This window comes from Halichoeres trimaculatus, unplaced genomic scaffold, assembly GCF_033239565.1.
Source record: "Halichoeres trimaculatus isolate MK-OKI-2021-1 unplaced genomic scaffold, fHalTri1.1 fHalTri1_scaffold_20, whole genome shotgun sequence".
Lineage (NCBI taxonomy): Eukaryota > Metazoa > Chordata > Actinopteri > Labriformes > Labridae > Halichoeres > Halichoeres trimaculatus.
Window position 1 is genome coordinate 12,869,379 of NW_027437198.1, and position 27,203 is coordinate 12,896,581.

A 27,203-nucleotide genomic window follows, 5' to 3' on the forward strand; every position below is an offset into this window, starting at 1 on the left:
ATTAAATAAGGAAACCATCAACAGTTCCAACCACACATGAACAGAGTATGAACTCTACTCTCCACCTGTGTTTCTCTACATGTGCTGCTCTGGGTGTCAGTGAGGGTCATGAGACAGCAGCGCAGTTTGGAACAAAACAAGAGGACCCTGGAAGGACGCTGAAAGAGAGACCAGGTGGGTTTGATGACGGGATGCCATGGCAGGAATGTATATCTGTCAGCGTTGAACTTGTCCAACAGGATTCATCCCTGGAATGTGTGAGCGTCACAGCTGAAGGTGTCAGCAGCAGATGGCAAATCAGGAAGTCGGAATTTGTGAGCATGTGTGTTTCTGCAGACACACAGAACAGCACAGACCCATAACGTGCTAATGTGTGTGTGCATAGATCTGTCAGAGTGAGACTGTGGATGGATGAGATCAGTTTAGATTATGAAAATATTTGGATATGAGAGAATTAGTCTTTATAAGAGCAAAGTCAGGAAAACAATTAAAGGATGAAGTCGTAGTGTCAAAAGCTTAATCTTTAGGGGGGAAAGGTCATAATGGTACGAGATTTAAGTCTTAACTAAGTCAGAATCCTATGAGTACAAAGAAAACCAAAAAAACCCTAAAGTTAAAACGTTATGAGACTGAAGTCGAGACAGAAGCGTGATGTCACGAGTTGATAGCCAAAGGCAAAGACGTAACAAGATGTTGTAAGGTTATAAGCAAAATTGTAACGTTACAAGATCTAAGTCAAAACCAATGCAGCAATGTTACAAGATTAAAGTAAAAAAGGTAACAAGACTTAAGTCAAAAGTTATTTAATAACCTTAAAAGTTTAAGGTCAGAATGATGTCAGAATGTTATGAGCCTAACGTGGGGAAAAAATCATAATGTAACGAAATGCAACTCAAAATCACAGTTGCAATGTTACAGGATTAAAGTTGGAAAAAAATATGAAACGTTGCAGGTTAAAAGTTGAGGATTGAAAGAAGAAGTCTTGCCTGAAGATGGTCAATAGCAAAAACATTTCTCATTCATTTTTTTTAAAGCGATTTGGACAGTATGCAGGATTTTCACTAGTAACCTTACAAGATAAATGTTGAAAACAAACTCATCATATTACAAAATTCAAGTCGCACATGTACAATCAGAATAATTTTATGATGTTACAAGATTCAAGTTTAAAAAAAGTTTGAATTTTATGTGTTGTCAGAAAACATAGTTGTAATTTGACGAGCCCGAAGTTCAAAACTTAGTCCAAATGTAACAAGATTTAAGTCGATACAAAATGTTACAAGTTTAAAGCTAGAAGGAAGTTGCAAAGTAACTCAAGTCTCCAGTTACAAGATTAAAATCTCATGCAGACAGTTTGTAGTTAGCAGTTAGCATATATTAGCTTTATAGCTGTTCAAGTTGAAGTTGATGATAGCTACTTTAATAGTTATTAGTGATCAACAGATTTCCCTGTCCTAACAAACTTAGCTAACTAAAACATGTTTGATATTCAGTCTGTCATAGTTGGACAACAGCTACTTTTAGTATTCAACCACTTTACATGTGATACTAGCCGAGAATAAGCCAGAAGTCAGTGGAAGTTAGTCTAAAAACTGCTTTAATTTGACAATAAATGACACCTGAAGCACATAGAAAAAAGTGAACATATAAATTAAAAGCCTCGTCCATGGAAAGTGTACACATGTGCCTTTCTCACTCAGCCTGTGGTGAAGGATTATGAAGGGGCCCATGCTGGAACAACACAAGGCCTTCAGAGTACCAGTCTGATCTCTAAATACACACCAGAGCACCCAGGGGTCGTGAACCTGGGCTCTCCTGGGACCAGTTGCTACGTTGGCCCTCTCTCCTCATGAGAGGGACCAGGAGGGGAGGGAGGGGGGTCAGCATGTGACTGAACCACTTGCTTCAGATGTCAGGGAATAATTTACGGTGGTTGTTTTATGTCACAGCAGCAGCTCCGACACATGTGTTGTATGTGTGAAGAACCTGCTCACAAAGAAACCTGATCTGAGTTCACTTTAAAACCATTTATGGGTTTCTTTTAATTCAGCATCTGTTTTTAATACCAGACCCAGTAAACACTGACATTTCAGCGAGAGCAAACAGTTTTTAAAGATTGTGTAAGCCAGCAGATCTGTCCTCACTAACCTCTGAGACTTTTCCCATCCAGACCTCATGAAAGAAGTGTTCTGCCCTTAATAGGTTTGTTGATTCACTTGTTTCTGGAGAATCATTGTCTGCACTCACCACTTCTTCCAACTTTGGTTTGGTAGTCATCAAAGAGTGATCTTGGAGAAATGGACTTCATGGACTTCACATTCAGTCCATGAAAGCTAAAAACTTTCTGAAGTCCAAAATAAACGCAGCAATGGAAGATTAACTGGAAATGTTAGTGTTAGGCTCCAGGAAGTTGGTGCAAAATTATGAGACAAATGCATTGACTGCAATGACAGAAATTATTATTTCAGGGGTAACTTTCAACTGGGAATCCTTTGAGCGGCTGCTTTTCTTTGACGGACACGCTACTTATGTCACAAACCCTGCAGACCAAACCCTGTTGTCACTGCATGTGGTTTCTGTGAAAGGCCTCCTTGTCTCTTTGGACAGGCTTTAACATGCTGCCAAAGCAACGCCAGTCAAACGATGACAATGCAAGATTACCGCCCTATCTGATGCTGCGTGACGGGAAAACCAGACGTCAAACTGGGAGTTTGACTTGGCTGTTGTTTTTATTTGTGTTTATCAGTGATTGGTTGATTGTTGCCGGAGGCGTTTATCTCTATCATGTCTCTCTGTCCATTTGGGACAAGCTGCTGCATGCTGTCAAAGCAAGTTAAGTGTGCGTCAGGATGAAGTGGTATGATGTATCACTCTTTTCCGCTGTAAAGGTGCGACTACTCCGATGTTTCATACAGAATATGTCCTAGACAAATTTAATTTTTTGCTGCTTTTTTCTTTGCATATTTTGTCTTGCTTTTGTCTGTTATCTCAGTTTTCATCTTCAACACATCAGACTCATTGGTCATCAGCCCACTGTCTGGGTGAGAAAGTAGGAAAGAGATTTTAAGTAGCAGGGCCTATTTTTAAGCAGAAATATGAGTAAAATTATCAAAAAAACAAAACAAAAAAAAAACAGTTCTAAAAGGATTGGGACACTTTATAAAGTGCTGACAACAGCAAAATGTGATGTATTGCAAATTAATTGATGACTAAATTTTAAAAAATAATAGTGACAAGGCAGCAACAGGTTTAAAAAAATTGGCACTGCATTAAGACGTCATGGCTCTGAAGTGGAGGTCACTGCATGCAAAATAGGAAACCTTGCTGGGCCTGAGGGAAAATGGTAAGCTGTTCTGTAGTGTGATAAATAACATTCTTTTTGGAAATCATGGGCGCTATGTCCTCAGCTCTAAAGAGGAGAGAAGCACTAGGTTTGTTATCATCTCACAGTTCAAGTCCAGCATGATCCTGGGATGATTAACATTTTACACAACATCTCAACTCTTTTGTAATCAGGGTTGCATAATAACAAAGTCTGTAAACTCAGCATCCGTCTCTTTAAACTTCTCATTACACCCTGTGGTTTAATATCTTCATCTCTCCCCTCCAGCCCCCATCTTACCCCCCACAATCAGTTACTCATGGTATGTGCTGAGCTCCAGAGAACAACATCTGCATTCCTTCCATCCTCAGGCTCCGTCTGAGCAGCTCAGGGCCAACAGGGCGACACGACAAAACTGCACACAAACTGTTCCCTTCAGTCCAAATACAAAATAAAACTGAAAACCTCTGCTCTGTGTCCCAGAAACATTTGGTTTTCTGTAGTCAGTGTCAGAGCAGAAAGAAATATGCTCAAGGAGTTCATGGTTTTATGGTTTATATGTTTATTTGTTTGACATTTACAAAACCAGAATTACAAAGTGCTTCACAAACACACAAAACCCAGCAGTAAAGAATTTAGCGATGTGTGATTAAAGCCAAAAGACACACAGGGATGAAAAACAGAACATCCTGAAGTGTTTTAAAAGTAAAAACACATAGAAAATACAAATTAAAAGATATAAGATATAAAAATAAAAGAAAGACTTTCCATAAAATAAGTTTGTAGCATCACTTAACTTCAAGCAAATTCCAAAGATTTCTGTGATGAGGAGACCAATTTAAAACCGCAATGACTGGAGTAAGGGCGCCATCTGCTGGACAACTCCAGGAACTCCTTAATGTTTCCAAAGCAGTAAAACCATCATTTACAAGAGACAAGGGGGTGTTTAGTCAGTCTTTAAACACTCACTGCTTAAATGTAATCACATTGTAAATTTTTATTGTAATTACACTGTTAAACAAAATTATGTGATTGGCTTCCTGCTAATGAATTTCTGTGTTTTAATACTCTGTGCTGAGGCTCTTTCACCCTCATTTTGACCAAAGATTCTGGTGCAGGTAGCTCTAATTCCAGGCTCACCTCACTTATTGAGAAGAGTTGGAAACTATTAAAGTGACTAATTTATAGCCCAAAAGTATATTCTTGTTAAGCTTGTGAAGAACTGTGACTCACATACAGCACAATGTTACTCCATTCAAATAAAAAGACATTAATGTTTTAGCATCTGTTTAAAGGGGCTGTGGTGAGTTTAAAAGTGATCTTGAAAAAAGTTTCCCCTCTGGATAAATGCTCGATTACAATCCAGATTTTAAAATGAAGGTATCCCTGCCAATATATTCTGTGTCTTCCCGATCGGGTCGAGCAGGACTGGACTGCTTTACGGCAGGAGCCTAACTGACAGAAAAATGACAGAAGAGCAGAACAAAGCCAAATGGGTGAGTGAAACAGAGGTGATACAGGATCAATCTGACAACATTACATATGGACGACTACTAAACTACTGTACTTCCTAACAGTTTGCTTGTTGTCATGTTAGCCTACGGATACTTCGTAGCCCAGGGCTGCTAGTAGCACTACATATAGCCAGCCAGTGATGTACAGTAGAAACTAAGTTTCCATGTTGTCAATTGTCACAAACAACACCTATGTTACTATACTGGTAGATACCTTGCCTCGTCCGATGTATCAGGTAAAAAAGTTGTCTTGAACAAAGAAAGTAAGTTCCAAAACAAACGCCGAACAGTCACATTTTACGACAGTATGAGTGAGACTCCGAGCCATTAGGTAATGCAGTCCAATTTAAACAGAACCTCCTCAGCATCTTTAAGTTGTTATAATCATTTATTTTGGTTGTTTTCTCATCTGTCTTTTAGTTTTTTTCGTGGTCAAGAGCTCAAATATATCAGATTAGGGTGTTTAGCCAGCTGGTAGCAGCATATCTAAAATAATAAAGCTAGGATACCTGCCATGAAAGTTTTTTTTATTCTGTTTTAAAACTGGTTTGATCATTTCTTTCATTTTGTGTTTTGTGTTTTGTGTTAAAAATAATCATTAATATAAAAAATAAATGTAATTTTAATTCTTTGTCACAGGAACAGATGTAGGATGTTTGGCCGGGCGTTAAAAGCACAACAGTTAGCTAAAACCATTTATGCTAGGCTACTGTAGCTCAGCCCTGCTATCACCCTAATCTCGTCTTAAAAAATGGTATGGTTGATTTGAAAAAAATGGCTATGTTTTATTTATTTTTTACATCTGTACGTTTGTTCATTCGTGGTACAGATGTGTTTTTAGACTGCATTTTTCACAGAAGAGACGTTAGCTTCGTCTCATTTTTTGAACACAGGATGTCGCTGCAGACTCGCTGCGCAGCCGTCCTGTGATTGATGGGAGTCTTTACAGCCGTGTCATTTCTCATAAATAACTCCATACAACAGAGAAACGAGAGGAAAGTAGTTACAGACAACAGAACAATGAGATAATAGGATGCAGGGAGCAGGTTGCATCACTCACTTTACGTTAAGGAGCCGTCTGTCAGCCCATAAATAACACGTTAATGATCATCAGCTCGTGAAATTTACACATGAAGTCCATCCTCCTGTAAACAAGTGTGTGTGTGTGTGTGTGTGTGTGTGTGTGTGTGTGTGTGTGTGTGTGTGTGTGTGTGTGTGTGTGTGTGTGTGTGTGTGTTTGGCTCAGCAGCTCCTCTTCGTACTTCGTTTCGTGCACTTATGATTCATGATACCTTAAATTACACGTTATATTATTGTCCAATACGCTGCCAAGAGTTTAAGGGAATCAAGATGAGAGATTATGTGCAAACATCCTCTGCGCTTTGAAGCTCTCTCAGCCGCTCCCAATGAAAAACACGTTCTTTTTTCAACACTCCCTGAATCATGCGAGAGGGATTCAACTTTCTTTTTTCACTGAGATAAGAAAACATTTCAACTGAAGTAGCCCGTAACAGCTTCATCTAAAGCTCTCTGCTCCTGACCCGCACGGATGGAGGTTCATTTATCCAGGATGATCCAAGGAGATCCCGCAGGCCTGTTTGGATCCTGCCAAATGATGTTATTACACCCACAGTCCTCCCCTGCTTCTTCATCTGAGATACAGAGCAAATAACATCTCTACAATTGTCGTTTTTTGAGAGAAAGCACATTTGTTTCTGATCAAGTGTGTGCGTAATGCGCCTTCAGGGTAAAAAGGTTGTTGATTCTCATATTTTGGCCTTTTTTTTATTACAATAACACAGGAAAAACACCTCAAACTGTGCCCAAAATTAACACTGTGTTTCCCTCTTCTTTAAAATAACCAGCAATAAAAAAATGAAGCTGTATTTGTGAATTCAACATCAGGAAGCACTCAAGTCCACGTGAGGACAGCAAAGAAAATGTCTTGTCCTGAGGTGTCTGTCCCCTAAAATGACTCCCTCACGCGCCCTACAGCTTTTCCTTTTCTTTCTGATCTGTTTCAGATGTAAACGTACGCACTCTGTGCCATACCTTCAGCTCGTGGGGAGATTTGACGCTCCTGCTCTCGCCTTATTGGAACCGCACAACGCGCGCGGGCCTGTTTCCAATCTGAAGACATGCGTGATGAATTTAGAAAATCATCTGCAGCTTTGCTGGTACCGTATAGCCCACCCAGTCCGGACCCAGTCCCCTCTGCCCCGAGGTATCAATACGATTAGAGGCAGGAAATGTGGGAATCCCCAACAAAGGGCTCCATCATTAAACACAAACAACCAGAGGCCTCCCAACAATACCAAAAGCGCCCTCCTCTCCTCACTCCTCTTTTATGTCTGAGCGAGTAAAAATCTATTACTTTCATCCCGAAATTACCACTCTGCCTTCAGCTGCCCATTATTAGAGGAGATAATCTGACAGGGTTACGGCGGATTTTGTCAGGAGACCAGAGGGTGTGGATTTCTGATGCGCAGATCTCAGGTTAAACAAATCAAATATTGTTTCTTCTCCCTTTCACACATGCTTATATTTATCCATATCCCCCTTAAAGCCTGGCTGTACATTAAGGAGGAATAAACGCTGCCCCATGCACGCAGGCAACAAATTATTATTTTCAGGAGCAGAACAAAATCAGTCATTGCAGTTTTATCCTCAGTTGAACGTCTGAAAACGTGTAATTGCGCGTCAAGTGTGCGCGTAAAGAGCGGCTGCTGGAGCCTCCGCGGGGATTAAAGCTTAAGTCTCAGCCTCACGTAGAGAGGTGTTTGGGGGATTTTATACTCAGTGTTTATATTCAGGATAGTGATCTGATGTTCCCAAAGCTTATTCCGAATGTTTAATTTCTATTTAAGGTCATTTTGGATTTATTTTCGATGAAAGCTGCTCTTTTGGATCAAATTTACAGCTTTCATTTTGGGATAAAAGACATTTTACGCACATATTTCCAAACCTTTAAAACTAAATTTCACCACCAGTTATAATATAAAAACATCTGTTTTAAAGGTGGATAATGTTCTGTAAATAGATACTCAGTTAAAGTGAAATTAATAACAAAATAATCCAGTTGAATTCTTGATCATTCAAAACAGAGTAATATTTTAAAAACCGTACCACGTCCTCATTTTGGTTTCTGAATTTTTGAATAACTTTTTTTGGCATTGGATTAAAAAACTAATTCTGTAATTAACACTTGACTATAAAAATTCTTTAGACTCTAAAAATACTCTTCCTCCACATCGGGATGTTTTCATGAATGAATTTGTGCCGTCCTCGTCGATTTGGCACCACCGCGCTGATGATGAGCGCGCTGGGAGGCTGGTATCTGGACCTGCTTGGTACCCTTTGCGCCGTTTTCATTGGTCAGGATCTTCTTCCTGGAGCCTCAACGTGACATCACATCCACCCGACCCGCAGGAACGCAGCAGAGATTACAGATGATGCTGGACATCTCGGAGGACGCACACTCTTTTACGCTTTACGCACTATCGCCTGCTGACCGCTGTTTTGCTCTTTTAAGGAACACAAAGAGAGGACACACGTGTGGATGCGCTGCGGTTTGGACACACTGCTTCCTTTGAGAGAAGGAGGAGGATTGTGTTGGTGTTTTTCTGAATGGAAATTAACCGTGCGTAAAAATCTGTTGATCGTTTGAGAGCAGAGCTGTCGCTCCCCCACCTGTTGGCAGGTGGTGTTGGCTTTACCTACGGACTTCTACTATGACATTGGGTTTGGACATCATGGAGGATATTGTTATCGACGTGGTAGGGGAAGGAGTCAAAGACAGCGGAGAGGAGCAGCTCTTACCTCTGGATGAGTCAAGGAACCAGCAGGAGCGCAGCACGGAGACCTCCAGCAGCCTGAGCACAGAGCGGGACAGCTTCAGCCCCGAACCGGTCTGTCCTCCGGGAAAAAGCAAAGGTCCTGCGTCTGTGAAGCCTCCGTACTCCTACATCGCTCTGATAACGATGGCCATCCTGCAGAGTCCGAAGAAACGACTCACCCTCAGCGAGATCTGTGACTTCATCAGCCACCGCTTCGCTTACTACAGGGAGAAGTTCCCCGCCTGGCAGAACTCTATCCGGCACAACCTGTCGCTGAATGACTGCTTCGTGAAGATGCCTAGAGAGCCCGGGAACCCCGGGAAGGGGAACTACTGGACCCTGGACCCTAACTCCTCGGACATGTTTGAGAACGGGAGTTTTCTGCGGCGCAGGAAGCGCTTCAAGCGGCAGCATTTCCGCTTCGATCCCCTGAAGGAGCAGCACCTGGAGCCCAGCGGATTGCACGGCTTCCCGCATGGAGCCTACGGGCTTCAGCTGCCCAGCCTGGATATATACCCGTACCTGCACCACCACGCGCCCTCCCCCTGCGGCCCCGCCACCATCCCACCTGTCAGCAGCATCCTGCCCGCACTCTCCAGCTTCTTCTCCCGCAGCGCGCTCACAGCCAAGGCGTTCCTGCAGGCGCAGCCCGGCATCGAAGCCTTCTCTCCGGCTCAGTGCACGGCCTACTCCCCGCCTCTGACCTCCAGTGTAGCCTACGCGTCCCCCGCGCTCTTCCACCCCGCAGCTTCTCCTCACTTCCTCAGTTTACACCAGGAGTATCAGAAATTACGGACTCAGAGGAGCACCGTAGAGCTCAAACACATCAGCAACGAATAACGGAGCGAGCAGGACTTTGACTTTTTCTCAGGTAACAGACGAACTTCAGCAGAGACTCCCAGCGTGGAAATCTGAAGAATCTGCTCTGCAGGAATATTGTAAATATTTTAAACTCTACTTTTCTCTTTGAGCTTTTTATTTTTATTTTTTTTATTTTTGAACTGAGCATCATTCTGTGTTTGAGTATTTAATGACGAGTTTCCTGAGCTCTTTCTTTTGGAAAATAAAGGTGAATATTTAAAGCTTGCGTTCAGACACATTTTGTGGTGCAACCTGCAGACTGTCTCTGCTGCAGGATGTGTTTTTAATTTCACTCCATGATTCTAAGTTAAAAAAAATCTAAGACCTCAACTTCTCCTGATAAAACTGCACAAAATACATGTAACCATTGAAACGTTAGAAGATGAGAAGCTGCATTTGAGACACTCGAAAATAAAACACAATCAGGGAAACTTCATCGTGATGATTGAAAATGAAGTGTGAGGCCTGATTTCGGGCACAGATTCACGCAGCGTTAAATCTGTGCTCATCAAAATAGAACACAAGCAGTTTGATTCACGAAGCGTCATTATAATTAAAAACATAATTTCTGAAAATGTAAGTTTTTTTAATTTTCTATTCATTATTTTTAAGGTGAAAACTTTTTTTGAAAAATGAAAGTAAAAATCGTGAGTGAAGCTCGGTGGAAAAAAAGATGTGAAAAGCAGCAGTTTGCACAGTGTGTGTGTGTGTGTGTGTGTGTGTGTGTGTGTGTGTGTGGTAATTCTGGTATCTAATCAGTCATAGATCCTTTTTCTGAAATATTCCCTTTAACTATTTATCATCTTTATTTAAAAAGATACTGTGTTAAAACATTTTAATTCCTGTTTTTTTATTAGAAATTCTAGTTTCAAAATTAAATGCTGAGTCTTACATTTAAAGGCCGCCTCCTTTTTTAAAAAGCAGCTTGTGTTGAGAGGAAAAAGCAGCAGCTTTGAATGCGTTCCTTATTTAAATCTTATTTATTGATTTATTCAGTCAGAAAACAGGCTGTAAAACACCTGTGTGTCATTTTAATTGTGAAAAATGTTAATTTGTGCAGCAGGATCTCAGGTTGTGGAGCTGCTCAGACAGTGGAAGTGAAGCTTTAGGAGGATTTTCTCTTTGCACATCATGCACACCAAGCGTTCAACCCTTATGTGTTCACAGGACATCGTGAGTCCAGCTGCAGGGATGCAGGATTCAGAATAACTCATTAAAAAGCTGCATGCTCTTCTTACAGCTCAATGCTGCAGGCTCTGCAGATCAAATCTGACACAAAAATCCTCTTCTTCTAAAGTTTTTCACGATTTTCCAATCAGAATAAATCAGCTAAAGACCAAAAAGCATGTCCCTCATGTCCTCTTAGATGAAACAGTGACACAAAAAAATGGACCAAACATTTATTTCCACGCAGCCCTTTCTTTTCCACCATCAGGTCGGAGTTAACACATGACAAACAGAGAAGTTTCAAACATTTCAAACAGAAGACAAAACAAGACAAAGGAGAGTTTCATGCTTTTCATCAAAGTAACAATCAAACATCTTTATTCTTCTGTTGCTACATTTCTTCAAACACTTCACATGTCTCAGCTGCTGCATGAGTCCAGTTCTTTGGAAGACAAACATCTCTGCTACATTCATCCATGACTGATATCCAATAATAATCCAAACAGCTGTGTGTGGCTGCTTATTGTTTCCTCTTTGTCTTACAGTTGAAGGCTGTAAACGCTCTGCAGGGAGGGAGAAACACTTTTTGTAAAAGCAAGGTTTCTTCACTGAGAGTTTAACTCAAGAGGAGTAAAAGTTTTCGTCAGTGGATGCAGCTGCTTCTCTTCCTTCAGGTGTGTCAGCATTTAACGTGTGCAGGATTCTCTCGCAGCAGGTTAAAGTTAGGAAATGTAGCTGTTGCAGCTGTTTTTTGGGTTTGCAGTCCCTTTGCACATCGCAGTCCAGCTGAAAATCTATTTTAAATTAAGTTTAGGTAGACTGATTCCACACAAATCAACAAGTAGTCAGAAAGCATCCAAAGCATCCTTGGTTTCTGTTTTGTCTGTTTTCGGTTTGGTCTGTTGGTGTTTCCCCACAGCAGGAGGTCTCCAGTCTCTGGCACAGAAATCTTTGGGTGCAGGCTGCAAAGTTTGTGAAAACTGCTGGTCTGGCTCATTATGATGATGTTCAGGTTGCAGCTCGGTGTCGACTTAGTGACATAAATGTTCAGCTGATGAGGAATCCAGCTTTCCTGAAGTCTTCTTGTTATTATTTCTGCAGGAGCATGCATGTACCTCTCCTCTGCTGCAGGTTAGTTCATCCAACAATCAGAAAACAGCCACACAGATCCTGAAAAGCTGGTTTTGCTGTTGTTTTCACTTCTTTTTTTTTACAATGTAGTGTATGCAAAATGTAAAGTAAAGAAAAGTGAAACACTTCCCATTGAAAAATACTCAAGAGGAAAAGTAAAACCCTGACTTCAAACGTGCAGAAAAAGCTGCTCATGTACAGTGATGTAAGTCTGCTGAATCAAAGCTTAGACAAATATACATGTGATTACCGCCCTGGAGCAGATGATCTGATTTATTTTTTCTGTCTCTCTCGTTTAAGAAGACGCTGCAGCAGTAAAATAACTCTGGTTTCAGAGCATGGAGGTATTTATTTAACTCTATTCTGAGTCTAAGATGAATCACTCAGTTGAGGCTGGGAGACAGAGCTGTGAGCGCCCAGCACATCAGATGGAGAGCCATGCTTCTCTGTGTGCTTTTAAACTTTCTGATGCTCAGATTTAATCCAATCTGCTCTGAGGTTTCCTCTTTTTTTAAGGTAAAACCAAACGTCTAATATTTGTGCAGCTAATCTGAAACAGTGCGGCTGAGCTGCGGTTAAACAGAAGATTCGTATCAAACGCAGCAGCACCGAGCTGTTACAGCTTATCTGATCAGAAAGTCAAACACACAGATGAAGTTGTGCATTTTTCTTTTGATTTGAGATGTCAAAACACACACACTGAGCTTCAGTTTGGAGGATTTAAAGTCTGATTTAGTTGCAGAGGTGAACTTTCTCTGCACAAAGTGAAGCAGATGGCTGCAAAGTCTGATTTGCAGATGAGGAGGGAGGCTGAGGGGGGAGAAGTCTTTGCACCTGATAAAATAAGCAAACCAGACACCCTGGGCTCGTGTGTGTGTGTGTGTGTGTGTGTGTGTGTGTGTGTGTGTGTGTGTGTGTGTGTGTGTGTGTGTGTGTGTGTGTGTGTGTGTGTGTGTGTGTGTGTGTGTGTGTGTGTGTGTACATCAATTTTCCATCTTTAAGGAGGTAAAAGTTGCCTGCACTCTGTTTCAACTCCTTTTAACTTGACTTTTTTCCCCTCCATGCGTCACTCAGTGCGACATGCTTTATTAAGTCCGCTCTAAGCTCCTTACTTTAATGATTAACAGTAAGCGTTTCCTTTTCTTTCTTTTTTTTTTTTACCAGACATTTTTTAAATCAACCTTTCCTCCGTCATGTGATCTCTAAAGTGTCTGAGAATTTGTCACAAGGCGGCTGCGTGTCTCAAATTGAAAATGTCACCACAGAGCCTTATTTTCACGCCACATTTAAGTGATTTATCACAAAGTGGATGGGATGAATGGGCAGAGCTGTCAGAGCTGCATGCGGTGTAACACCGCTGAAGTTTGTATATATGTTTAACCTTTACATCAAGCACTTTTTACATCAAAGTGCTTCCAAAAGGCAGGAAAATAAAACAGGTTTAAAAAGAAAATAGAATCCAGAAATAAAAACTCAGAGGAGGTTTAAAACCTGAGTCAGTAAAGGTCTGTTTTGAGGAGGTCTGCTCTCCTCTCGGTGGATTATCAGTGAGTTATTACAGCTCATAACCTCCTCTGATGTGGAGCAGCTCTCTCCACTCAGTCAGAGCTCCATTCATGCCGAACCTCTCTGCTTTCCCCCTCCGCTTTGCCAAAAAGTCAAGATAAACTCATTCATCGAGCACCCCGCCTCGTGCCGCCACAAAGACCTTCAAGTCAGATGGGAGCGTGATGCATTCTGGGGGAAATCCTACGGCCAGGAAAAAGAAAAACAACTCCTCTGTGTTTTTGTGTGAAATGCTTAATTTGGAATCAACTCTCCTGAAATATTTTCTCATCTTATATCACGCTGTTGGAGTTTTACAGAGGCCATTAGAAATAGCTGACATCACAGAATCGGTGTCTTAGCTCTTTGTCTCCAGAGGGGGATGACTGTTTACCGATAGTCTGGTCCTGCTCCAGGTTTCTGCCTGTTCAGAGGAAGTTTTCATGATGCTGTAGTAGTGGTCACTCATCGGTAGATTTACGTTTGGTTTCTGTGAATAACATGACAGAGTACAGTCAGTGCCAAGCAGCAACCTCCGGTCTAAGAATAAGAGACAATGCAGAAGTGCTAAAACCTGCTGTTTCCAGAGTGTCCACTTGGAGGGGGCTCCGGAAGTTCCAGAAGTCGCATACACACCAAGCCAAAAAAAGCCATTTTCAAAGCAAAAATTAACATATTTACAGCCTGGTTCAAAAAACGTCTCCTGTCTGAATTGCTAAATTTACTATCAGCACACACTGTACAGGGGGGTGGATGTTTTTTCGAAAAGGCGACGTGAATAAACAGCACAAAATTGCGAAAAATTTGGAGGCATCATAATCAATCTCTGCAGCTATTGTCCCCAAAATGATGTCTTTGTAATCATTGTCTTAGTAGTTTTTAGGTCTTTTGTTGTAAAGAATCAGGTGCTTGGGATGTGACTTGTCAACAACGAGCATTTTGATTGGTCGGATGTGTACTCGTCGCTAGCGAAACTTTGGATAAATTGACCTTGTTCCGAAAAAATAATACTCGCAATTCAGCGAAATTGCGGTGTAAAAGCTTGCAATCTAAAACAGTTGGTTCGAAAAAAATAAATAATGTACGAAATATTCACGCAAAAAAATATGCGTCTGGTGTGCAAAGGGCTTTACTCTGCAGTTCAGAGGATATTAAGATCGCAAGCTCGCCCTATCAAAGGCACAGCTAAGGTCATGTGACTGACAGGCGCCCTATAGCGTTCCAATTTGCTTCATTTCCTGTTTCGGAAACAGATGGGGGATGTCGGGGAGGCTACATCCATGTTTTAAACAGTCTATGCTTCCAATGTGACCGTGATTCTTGATTTGCTTCAAAAACCCGAAACAGACAAATGGTGTCGTGGAGAATCGGCTATTGATTATACAGTTCATGTTCAATGCCTGATGGATGCAAGTTCAAATGTGACGTAATATCTGACGCAACTTCAGTGTAAAACATGAGTTACGCCAAAATTTTTACAACCATCTCTAAATCGGCGTTAAGCCCTCCATAGAATTCCAGGTGTCACTGAGCTTAATTTTGAAAGATACGATAACTAGAAGGACGTAGAAAAGCAGAGGGATTTCCTGCCTGTTTGGTAACATCAGTGTGTTCTTCATGATAGATGAATTCGAATAAAAATATACAATTAATCTGATAAATCCTTCCGTACTAAAACAGAGTAGGCTACAGCTAATTTAATGTATATTGTAGTTTACAATCTCCTCTGGATGTCACTGATGTTATTTTACATAAAATGCACCAGATGAAGGAATAATAACATGAAGATAGTGGTTTGTGTTGTGCACAAAATAATTTGTATTAAATGTTTTCGAAGGTAAACTATTGACACTTGCATCACAAAGTTTTTGTCCCATAGGCCACGATCCCCTCACCAGTTGTAGGGGTGAGAAAGAGAGCATTTTTGTCACAAATCTGACCCCTAGAGTTTACTAAATGTTTCTAGTTCAACCTTTAGAACCTGATCCTCAGCTGCTCTGCTGTCCGTTGTCTGGATTGCATGAGAGGATGTTGCTCCACTTTTCTCTACCAGAGATCTGTGGGGTCCAGTAGCTCCTCACACTGTTATCAGGTCCCCACTCTGAGACCAGCCTGAGACACTCTCCCTTTTACCACAGAGTCAACAGGCAGACTGTGACAGACTTCTCTCTGTGGATTGATTTGATGTGCTGTGTGATCTGGTTTTCCCTGGTGTCAGTTTGCTGTTTAGGATGAATCACAGCTGTTAGGTAGATTTGATCTTTCGGAAAAAAATCTGTTGTTCTTTAATGATCCTTTGCTATTTCATTTATTTATTGTCCTTTTATGTCTCCTTCTAAGAATAATTTGATCATTTAACTGCCACTTTCCTCCAGATATTAGTATCTGGCTCACTTTGAACCCAATCTGTAAACCTCAGCCTCAGTATAGCTCTCTCTTTTCTTTATAAAATCTTAATCCATATGTTTCTGCAGCTTTAAAGCCAACAACAGTCAATGCAGTCAGCACCCCTGGGATTAGAATTAAGTTTACACAGAGCACACAAGTACAAAATGTATAACAAAGGGTGTCCTCGTGTTGCTGTGTTTGGATCAAAATAAGTCCTGTAGATTGTGGGAGGGGTTCGACATATTTGTGCTTTAACACAAAGAATACCAGATTTAGATCAAAACAGCCATGATGCATTTCAGACTTTAATTCAGCTCCAGCCTGAGTGTGCTGTTTTGAATATAGGCTGTATATTACGTGCATAATCTATGTGACTTCACCTTATATATGTCTTATACGTGGTATTAAAGTTCATTGTTCACGGGGTCTTCACTGATTTTGAACTCAATCTAGCTTTGTTGGAGTTAGGATGAGGTAAAGAGGCGTCCCTGCTTGTCCATCTGTCAGATAAGTCAGCTACGCCCTTATATGGGCAAAATTCATTTGTTTAACAACTTCAAAAGTAACGAGTTCTGGAAAAGTAAATTCCACGTTCAGTGTGTGCTGGCAGAGAAATTAGCTATTCAGACCCAACCCAGGCTGTAACTCCTGTTGTAAAGATGTACTTTTTGAATGGGTGTGTATGTGGTTTATTGTGTTTCTGCAGCCAGCCTCTGGTGGACACTTCTGGAACTGCAGTTTTATGTCATTTGTTTTTTTGTTTGTTTGTTTTTTTTCATTTCAGGCTTTCTATGCATTTGGACACAGCAAGAGTTACATGAGGGAACGGTACCAAGCGTTGGGCCTGAACCCGGGTCACCCATTCAAGAGTTTGTTTGGAGGGGCACACAGTTTTCAGAGGGATCAGTGCTTAGCACTTCTGCTCTGGATTAATCATTTTAGACCACAGGTTACTGCTTGCTTGCATGTTGTTAATTCTATCTTTTCTAGATCTTTCTAGAGGCTGAATTTCGCAGCTATAGATTGCGCTCTGGGTGATCAGGGGGTCTCAGGTGTTGTGGTTTTTCAGTTATCATTTGTAAACCTGATCATCACTGAGGTTTTTCTCTCCTCTCACTTTAATGGCTCACTTCCACAGGCCTTGCTTGGTCTTTTGCGTTTGCTTTTCCTGGCAGAGCTGATCCCCGCTGCCCTGCTTTGGGGGAGTTATTCAATTATAAATCTTCCACCCTTCTTTTTGCTGTGCCCCCCAGCCCCTCCCTGCTCTCCCTCTCTCACCGGTCTATGTGTTACCCTGCCAAGACCAGTAAAACACACTCTGCTCCACTGGTGCACCCTTCTCTAGTCTCGTGCCCAAGAATTTATTATTCTCAGGGTGGCGAAGCAGAGTGCGGTGTGTTTTTGGAAAAGAGGGACCCCCCTCAAGCCTCAGTGCCAACAGATGACAGTGACATATAGCAGGAAAGCCACCCAGAAGGAGAATGATCTCACACCTCAGCCACGCGCTCAGTGGGAGTGGGAGAAAATAAAGAGAGAAAGCGAGCGCGGAGATCTGCAGCTGGGGGCAGAGGGGACAATAAAATCAAGATGAAAAGTGGTGAAGACAGAGGAACAAAAAGGTCAAAAGACAAAAAACAAACACCAGCATCTGAAAGCAAATAGAGAAACACGCGTGAGCGATCTGAAGAAGAATTAATGATACACCCACCACTTCTTTAAAAACTTTGTTCCACTACGCACTGATCTCCAATATTACTGTCCAAACAAACTGAAGTGTCTGAAAACTCTGAGATGTTCTCTCCTTACCCACAGAGTGAGACGAGTTTCTGGAGGAATCGCTCCATCGGGCATCTCCAGAAATCCTGCAGTCGTGTTTGAGGTTTTTATAGCAGATAGATCCTCCTCTTTACGACATCTGTTTCCAAAAGAGTTGATGAGGCAGCCAGGATGGATTTCCTCGGGTGGGCACTCGGTCCCTCCTCCACCTCTTGTTGCTCTTCAGAATTCTTCCTCACACAGAAATTTTCAACCTCATGCCCTCACTGACATTTTTTCAAAGTTTATAAAATGAATTACTTGGAAAGTATAAAGTGGCTTAATTTTATCGATACAAAATACTACATAGTTCATTATCAATTAGCATTAATATTAGGTTAATTAATCTTACAATAAGGAGAGGGTCCTTGTATAAATGTCTCACCTGAAAGGGGTCTGAAAGGGGTCTAAAAGTGGTCTAAAAAAATTGAGAACTTCTGGTCCAAAAAGCCAGATATGATTAAAGCAGATACTGAAAGCCCACTTATGCTCGGCGCTAAATACGTATCTGGATATGGATGGAGCCTTCTGTCCATTCTCAGTGTTCATTTCATCTGTATTTCTGTTCATTCCCACAAAGCTTACGGATACCGGCCAAAACTTAGCAGCAGTGTTAATAAATTGATAAGTACCTCAGTGAGACACGAAGAAGAAAGGACAATGCTGGAACTTTGAAGAAAAATTTTACAAGCTGGTGAGGAACTTCTGCCTCCTTTATCTCTTAAACAAAAGGTAAATTAGCAATGCCTCCTCCTTAAGACCTGCTAATAAATGTTAACACATAAAGACAGTATTATTGGCTTTTCACTTTACTTGTTTGGCAGTGAGTCAACTAAATAAACCACAAGGAAGAGAATATTATTTATTTGATATCAGCATGAAAAAGTTAATCACTCCGACAACATGATCATGAAATGAAAGTAAATTAGCTGCAGTTGACGCCTAGCAAGTAGTTAGTACTGTAAAAAAAAATGGACACCATCTTGTTCGGCTCGGAGTGAGGTCCCCACAGAAACTGCTTCCCCCGGTGACTGGCTGCAGTATAGGTTAAAAAAATCTGGCTTTCCGGTCATTCCAGATGGGCTGTGATCAAACTTAAAAAAAACAATACTCCACATAGAAATGTTTCTAACGTCCGATTGTTGTGGTGATTTGAAGATATCATTTGGCTGCCCTGTATTCAGGTCCTCTTTTTACTGAAAAGTTTCGTTTTCATTACTTATAAGAGGTTAACCATTTTTAACGATGATTGACAGCTACTGTTCTTGTGGTTTTTTTTGTGTGTTTTTTTGACTCAAAAAGTGATTAGACTCTAAAAAGAAAAAGAAATGTTATTTTTGTTACCCGGCTCCACTCAGATTCTCCCAGAATCCCTCACAGTCTCTACTGCGCAGACTCTGGCCGCTGACTGCTGCCAATGCTGCGTCTGTGACGGCCATTTTGGCTTCAAAACTGTACAATGGTAAATGGCGGAGCCACGCTGTCAACTCTAAATACAGTCTATGGCACCCACCTACTTATTCAAAAAATTCAGGTACTGTCCCTCTTTACTTGTTCTTAAATGATGGAAAAATAAAAATTCACATTTTGTGAAGTTCTTGTATTGAGAAAATAATCCCAAGATACCAAAAATATTTTAACACCCAGCTGTGAACAATATGTAATCTGTTGTAAATATTTTCATTTTAATTTGAGATCTGATGGGTCTTGACTCACCTTTGTAGCCAGCCTCTAGTGGCCACTACAGGAATTGCAGTTTTGAAACCTTCTGCCCTGGCTTCCTCCCTCAGCCCTGGAGGCAGCTGCTTCATTTCTTTGCTCACCAACACGTGCAGGTACACAGAGTCCAAACCACCAGGAGAGAAGTTCACCCTTTACCGGCCTCACATCAAACGCAGCGTGAGTGTGATGTCACCCGCAGCAGCCCCCTGAACCACTTATTACACTAAATGAGAGCCATTAGCCGAACAAACAAAGACTTTAAACCCTCTGTCATTTAATCAAACAGGGAGCAGGAAGTACAATTAACATGTGGGGTTGGATGTGTCAGAGAGGGGTCAGACTGTGACTGTGCAGGCTCTGGTTTCAGAGGTACAGTCTGAGGCCTGCGTGGAGCACCATGTATGGCCTAATGAGAGTCAGTAACCCCAACATGGAAGACAAAGTGGTCTGCCTTCCTCACCAGGCGGCAGGGACATTTGAAAACGATCCAGGTCATAGCTGGAAACCTGCCTCTGCACTTTCTCTCTCTATCCCCCCTCTTTAACATTTGGTTTTCTCCCCTCAGTAACGTCTGCAGTGGCATATTACAACTTGGAAATGGATTTTAAAAGGGAGTGGAGTGGGGTGCCAGAATGGGAAAAACATGGATTGGCTCAACGAAAGCAGATTAAGTGGGCATGCCAAACCTCACGCTTTGTCAGAAACATGAAAAAAAGACTCTTTTTAACATTAGTGAGGGACCAACCGCATAGCAGGGGGAAATCAAAAAATCCCACCCTCTTAGAGAGGGGAGAATGAGCGTTTCAGGCGCTGGATTGTCACTTCATACAGATCTTTTTCTGAGGTGTCACCGGAGTGAATGAAACTGGGTGCTGAGAGGACAACCCTGCAGGTCTGTGTGTGCTCAGGGAACTGTTCATAGGCCTGCAAACATCCTGCAACAGCAACATAAATCCACTCATCCAGGCTTTGTGTTTGCTAATGGATGTTGTGCTGTATTATGTAGATGTGATATGATAGGATTGATTGCTGTGAAGATCACTGAGGCTGCTTTCTAGCACCGCCCTGCCACCCAAACTGTCGACCAACGAGCCGTTCATCCCATGTTGCCTCTGTTGGTGGTCCCTGGTGTAAGCTATATTTTCCCCTCACTTCTCTCGCTCCCTCTTTTTTTTATAGCTAACACAAAATTGTTCCTAATTCGCTGCTGCTAGAGGGGGGTAATTTGCGGCTTTTGGCTGAGTGTCGCAAGCCCCAAATTTGAAAAAGCTGCTGAGTTGAAGGCGTTCTGTGAAAGGGAGAAAAAAGAGAGAAACACGGCCTCAATTCAATCAGAAGAAAAAAAGAAAAACATGATAAGCCTCAAGAAGCAGAGGGGAGCAATGCGATAATAACTGTTGGGTAATATGAACTGCAGCCACATACAATTATTTTAATGAAATGATGCCAATAATGTCTCCTCCTCTAGTCTAAGTTATGTGATTCTGACTCTTGAGCCTTTGAAACACTCTTATCAGGCCAAAACAACTTGTGTTTCTTGTCTTTTATGGTCAAATCCTCTGAGATAAGAATCTCCTGTTGCGACCAAGTGCAATCTGTAAAAGAAAATGGCTAAATTAAACCTATGACCTTTAAAGAACAAGCATCAGAGTGGTTTACAGAGATTTAACAGGTAAGGCTGAGGTTAAAATTCAAACAGATCAATTTCTTTATTCTCAAGGTGTTCCTCAGGGTTCCATCCAGGGCCCCTTCAATTTTTTTCTTATTACTTTATTGTGTTAAAAGCTTGATTCTAACTGGTCAAATCTTGATAAACACCATCCATGGCCTCCCATCCATACACTAAATATAACTTACTAATGGCGGATATGTTGTTAAATACAAGCTAACACATCTGTGATCCATGTTGATCCACAACAGGACTTTAGCTCTTAGCTTTTATTTGAGCATATTGATTATCATGAAACACTGTTAAACCTGTAAAAAACTAGACTTTATAATTACCTAGGATACTCAGCAATGGTTCAAGCATAAAGTCATGGAATTATATCCAAAAGTTGGACCACTTCCCAACTTCGTTATGCTTTAATTGTAGCAGAATGCACCATCAGATGGAGCAGAATGTGTTCATTCTGGCGCCCCCTATGGACAAACAGAAAATTCCCTCACAGCAGCTTTGAACTATTAAAGAGGTTTGTTGGTGTAGATTAGCTTGCTTAACAAAACATGTAAGACTATTAAACCTTTGTTTGTCACAGAGCTTATTTCTGAAACAATCCCAAATCCAAGAAAATCCTTTTTAGCTTCTGTTGAGGAAACAGAGGATTAAAACCAGCGACAGAAATATGTCATTTCTGCAGGACTCCACTCCAAAGAAGCTGAAAGTGGGACAAATATCTGAAGTCAAATTTGTTCTTTAAGAACATAACTCCTTCAGTGTCACATTCAACAATCAGACTTACAGCAAGGTCCCATCTAACCAAATTAATCTAAAGCAGCACGGTGAAATCTAACATTACTGATGACTTTTCTAAAACAACAGACACTGATAATGTGCTAAAAATAAGCAGACAGCAATGTTGTGTTACTAACAGGTTCATGCTGGGGGGCAGTAGTGGTTCTTTTACCTGTCCTAAAATAAAGGGGAGACTAAGCAGCATCAGGATAAGACTAGGGAACCAGCTAGCCTCCTTGGCAATTTGTGGTTATCTCTGCAGTGCTAATAGTGTCAGTGGATATCTTTCTTCCATAGCTTTAGAGATTTTTAGATGACGTGAAAAATAGTGTTTGTGGCCACTTCAGTCAATCTGGAGTCTGACCACTAGATGTCACTAAATAAATCCATTTCTACACACTTTTTACAGTGGCCAGTAGGTGTCAGACAATTTGCAAAAGCAACAATGCAAATACAAAAGCAACAACATGAATGCAAACACTACTGCATGAATGAGAAAGCCCCAACACTACGGAGGTATAGCCACAGTGGAAGTTAAGAGGTCAGTTATCCCAATGGACTCCAAGTTGTGAAAGAAAGTAAATGAATGTCTCAATTTTTTTCTTCAGCTGTGATAAATAAAGCTATAATGCTAACGTTATGACATGACCATTTCATTAAGCTAAATCGAGATAATACATTACCGGTTACTATAGAAAGAAGGATATCACATGGTGTGACCCATAAGCTTTATTTATTGTAGTTTAAGCTTTAAAAAAATGGATGTACTTCTGTTAAGGTTGTAGGATTTGCATTCCCGTTACCGCTTTTGCGTTAGCATTGTTGTTTTCTTTCACATTGTGGCTTTTGCAGATCTTCTGACACTTGCCGTACTTTTTTTTACTTTTGAAGTAAAAGTTAAATACATGCTCATTGGTGGATTTCGGGAAGGCTTGTCTGTGAGTTTTCCCACTGACGCTAGCTTGCCATTAATTTCCTCCTCAATCACAACAACAGTATTCCCAGCAGTGTGAAAGTATTTCTTTAAGCATTGTTCTTGAGTCACACTAAGACTGAACTTTATGTAATTCGGGCTCTGTTTCCTATTTTCTGCAGGAGGAAAGGCTTGTTCCTGATTATGGTGATTCTCCACATATGAATCGACCACATGCTGCTCTCTGTTTATTGTAGGAAGTCGAGATTTGTAACCAAATTAAAAGCACTCTCACAATAATGTGCTTTGCATTCCAGAGTTGGGTGGGCTAATCCGTCATTGTGTGGTCTGATTCATTGGTGTAATATCATTCATACAGCTATTATATCTCTGTTAACAGGGAAAACACAAGGTCATATAAAAATAAAATCACAAACTGAGTCACAAATATAACACTGAAACATTAAGTGATGGCATGGAGGACGTGAGAAAAGTTGGACAGCTAACTAAAAAGTGTAAATAAAAAAGCCAAACTGTTTATTAAAGATTAGTCCCCAACTGTGCCAGTTACTCTGATTGATTCTGATTGGTCAAAACTGCGTAACAGTGTTTAACTCCTAACAGCAACTGTAATGCCAAAACCAGCCTGGCGTCACATCAGATCAGTCCATGGAAAAGCTTCAGCATATTTCCACAGACTGTATACAGAGTGGACATTGTGGCTCCGCCATGTACCATTGTGCAGTTTTGAAGCCAAATTACCCCCGTCACAGGTGCAGGTGCACAGACATTGGCAGCCAGAGTCTGCACAGTAACGACTGAGAGATTTTGGGGGAATCTGAGTGGAGCCTGGTGACAAAAATAATTATCATTTCTTTGAGAATCTTAACACTTCTTGACTCCCCCTCCTGACATATTTTACAACCCCCCACCCACCCACCCCCGAAACAATACACAAAAATATCAGCAGTTAATCATCGTTAAACGTGACATAAAACAGTTTTTTTTCTTACAACTAATGAAATGAAACTTTTTAGAAAAACGAGAACTTGAATACAAGGCAGCCAAATAATATCTTCAAATCACCACAACAATCGGTCATGAGAAACATTTCTATGAGGTGTATTATTTTTTTTAAGTTTGACCACAGCCCATCTGGAATGACTGGAGAGCCAGATTTTTTTTTTTTACCTATACTGCAGCCAGTCACCAGGGGGAGCAGTTTTTGTGAAGACCTCACTTCGAGCAGAGCAAGTTGACGTCCCTTTTTTTTACAGTCTATGCATATTTCGCCTCTGCCTGTTGAAACTGTGGCAAAACTGTTACTTTAGAATAGAAAGCATGAATAAACTAAATGGAATGGAACACCGAAGAACAACAGAATGGAATGCTCCTTAATGATCAGAGCCTCAAGACCCTTCCCTGTTTTTATATGTGACTACCATTTGACTGTTTTCACCAGGACACATATCAAGTTAACGCAAACTCTCTGAAGGTCTCTACAGTTTCAGAGAAATTAATAAAATCTGAATGAAAAGGAGGTGAGAGCAACGTTAACCTGGCTCCAAATGTACCAGAGTTTTTTCCTCTTAGATTTCTCAGAACATTTAAAGCTAACTTCTTTATTTGCCTCCTCCTATTGGTCTCTGTCCTCTCCTGTCTCTGCTGTGTGATGGAAGCTGAGTCTGCTTCTTCTCATCGCTCTCCAGGAGAGTCTTCCAGTAAAGGTTTGATTACTTCTTCACACTCTAAAGCTGCTGTATGAAGTGTATACAATCTTAAAATGTCCTTTTTTTTAAATGTTTTGTCTCCTCAGACCCTACAGTCCCCATGTCAGGTGGGGAACTTCAGATGACTTCAGGAGCAGGTTTCCTGAAATTTTCAGAAAATTTTCAGAAGCACATGTTTGCAAAGAGCCATCTCAAGGAATCCTTTCACACCTAGAGCTCCATGTGCAGCACAGAGGGGCCGAGGGATCCTTTGCAGCCTCGACACGACAGCACCGTGGACGCTTGTTCATGATGATGAACAGGGCCGTCCTCTCTCATCCTGTCGTCGGTGGTTCACTCTCTCCTCGGGGAGGGAAGCCCACACGGATGCTTTTTTTCTCCTTTTATCCCACATGGTTTTTCACTTCCACAACAGCACGTCATTATCCGAGTGTTTAAACACTTAAGAACAGTTTACAGGAGGAGGAGGAGTGAAAAAACACTCACGAGCAATAAGCAGTTCTACATTAACTCTGCATCACTCAGGGGAGCTGTAAAGTCTGCCCTGAGAGCGAAATGAAGTCAATAAATAAATGTGGCTGTTGTCAGATGTCTGGAACAGCATAAGAGGCTTTCAGCCCACCATGTTGAAACGAAGGGTGATAAGTTTGGGCCGCCCCGCAGAATTAGACCCTACAACTTGCTGAGTGCCGTTGACTAATGAGGGCGGGTTCGCTGAATGATAAATTCAAAAAAACGAGAGCACTGTTTGATCTGGAGCAAACCACAGATTGTTGAGAGTCACAGCGCCTCCTCAGAACCATCACAACACTGAGGAGGTTTATTTTTCCAATGCAGATCCAACATGATCTGCCTGTGATAGTGGAGCTCACTCCCTCAGAGGCCCGGTTTCTCCGCCATCAATCACAAGGAAAAAGTGACAAAAGGATCAGAAAGATTGGCTGAGTCATCTTTATTTCAGGTCTTTGGGTTAAAATAATCACAGTTTGGAGATATGATGGCAGCATATCTAGTCAAACTGGAGGTCATACAGATTTTTAATCCTGTGTTAAATGTAAAATAACTCAGCAGAATATTAACAGTTATAACCAAACCTCAAATTTTGAACATTCAGCCCAAATCCCACTAGGTTAGAAAAATAATCTTACAGCAATCCTGCTTTCCTTATTTCCTTGATTTTTAAATTTAATGTTATCTCTGCTTAATATGTGCTGTGAACTGTTGTTTTAATCAGAAAATGTAAAATCAGCTGATAAAAATTCTGTCTAACCTTAACTGTTTTCTTTCTCAGATTTTTAGCTTGAATTATTGAAAAAGAATATTTGGTGCTCGAACATGACAAAAAATTCAGGGAATTGAAAATGCAAAAAAATTGAGCTCTTGTTTTATTTTTTATTCATTCATTTATTTTCAAAGAAAATTATTGGATATAAGGTAAAAAGAAACACCCACATTCTTTTTTCTGCATATTATATAAATAAAAATTGTTCTATGCTAAATAGTTCATGTCAGAATTTGATAAGTGGTTTGTCTAATCCTCAATAAAACTCACTTTGAGCTGTAAGGTTGGATGAAGACCGTTACATGGTGGAATTTTTTTTTCCAGAAAAATATTTTATCACCATTAAAATTTAAAATTGTGTTGTGTATTTTTCTATCCATTTATTAACAGCAGCTGAATTTGTCTGCCATGTTTACCTGATCAAGTATAGATAAAAAAAAAAAAATCAACTCTCAGCACACTGTTAATATCGATGTGAATTTCCAGCTAACAAGCTGCCGGCTTCAGAAAATGTGGAAATGATTATCCCGCATAATTTCCAACAACAGCCTCCAACTCAAAAATTTCTAGTTTGCATCAAAGCGTAATAAAAATCCCTCACAGTGTTCCTGAAGTATGTGGGACCTGCTGTGGGTTTCTACGTTAGAGCGATTGATCAATGAGTATCCAGAGACCCTGAAAGAGGAGGGGGGATGGTGGGTGGTGTTTGAGAGGAAGCTGCAGGTGTGGGGAAGAGAAAACACAATCACATCTCAAGTCAAACAAACGCTCCTCTGCTGATGGAGATGGATCGAGGGTCAGCATTCCAGTCCACGCTGGAGATCCCCACAACTTATCCCCCCAGGTCTCCCCCTCTCCCTGCCTAGGCTGCTGCTGCTGCTCCTGCCAGGCCAAACATCTGGACGGAGAGAAGGTTGTGGAGAGAGAGGATGGACATGGGGGTTAAAAAGGGGGGGAGGTCAAGAGAAGAAGCGAAACACGTTAAACGAACAGGAGTGTTTATCTTTGGGGTCTCTCTGGGAGGAGGAAAAAGTTCACACCCCTCGTTTGCCTACATTTGTCTCATCTCTTCAAAGATTTTGTGTAAAATCTGAGCATTTTTACACAACATCCTTTTTTTCTTTAACCTCTAACAAAAGTTGTGGAGCTGTTAAACCAACAGTTGACCAACAGCAGCTTTTGCAGCTTTCAAACTGTGTTTCAAAAAGTCTAATTTATCTTCTCCTTTAATTTTTTCTCAAGCTTTTTTGTCTCACAATTTTGAAAAAATAATTGACCCACAAGGAAATTTTGAATAAACACAATGGGTAAACCATACAGGTTTATGGGCCTACAGAGTACATCTATTTGTGTTTTTAAATAGTGGTTAAAAAAAAGGGGGGGGGGGAGGGTTAACCCCTAAGGTTTTTCTGATAAAATACTGAAAAAAAACACACAATGAGGGTAAGCTAAGACACAAGACACCCTGTGGGTTCATGAGCCCAAGAGTAAAAACTTTGTCAAAAATCATATCATTTTTAAA

At 41.0% G+C, this 27,203-nt stretch overlaps 1 protein-coding gene and 1 long non-coding RNA gene across 3 annotated transcripts; both read left to right on the top strand.

Moving 5' to 3' along the window:
* The first annotated feature begins 4,752 nt into the window (after positions 1-4,752).
* Positions 4,753-25,414, top strand: LOC141810024 (uncharacterized). Of its 2 annotated transcripts, XR_012600037.1 has the most exons (4): positions 4,753-4,818; positions 24,349-24,396; positions 24,486-24,506; positions 24,614-25,414. It is a non-coding gene; the product is annotated as an uncharacterized LOC141810024 (long non-coding RNA). The 2 variants fall into 2 exon arrangements; XR_012600036.1 differs by having other exon boundaries at positions 24,486-25,414.
* Positions 8,338-9,663, top strand: foxd7 (forkhead box D7). Its single transcript, XM_074697020.1, has one exon. It carries the CDS (start codon positions 8,568-8,570, stop codon positions 9,510-9,512), a length of 945 nt encoding a protein of 314 aa, XP_074553121.1. The 5' UTR covers positions 8,338-8,567; the 3' UTR covers positions 9,513-9,663.
* Positions 25,415-27,203: the final 1,789 nt, after the last annotated feature.

Excerpts from the sequence above, each read along its gene's own strand:
- foxd7 (XM_074697020.1), top strand. The coding sequence starts at position 8,568 with ATGACATTGGGTTTGGACATCATGGAGGATATTGTTATCGACGTGGTA.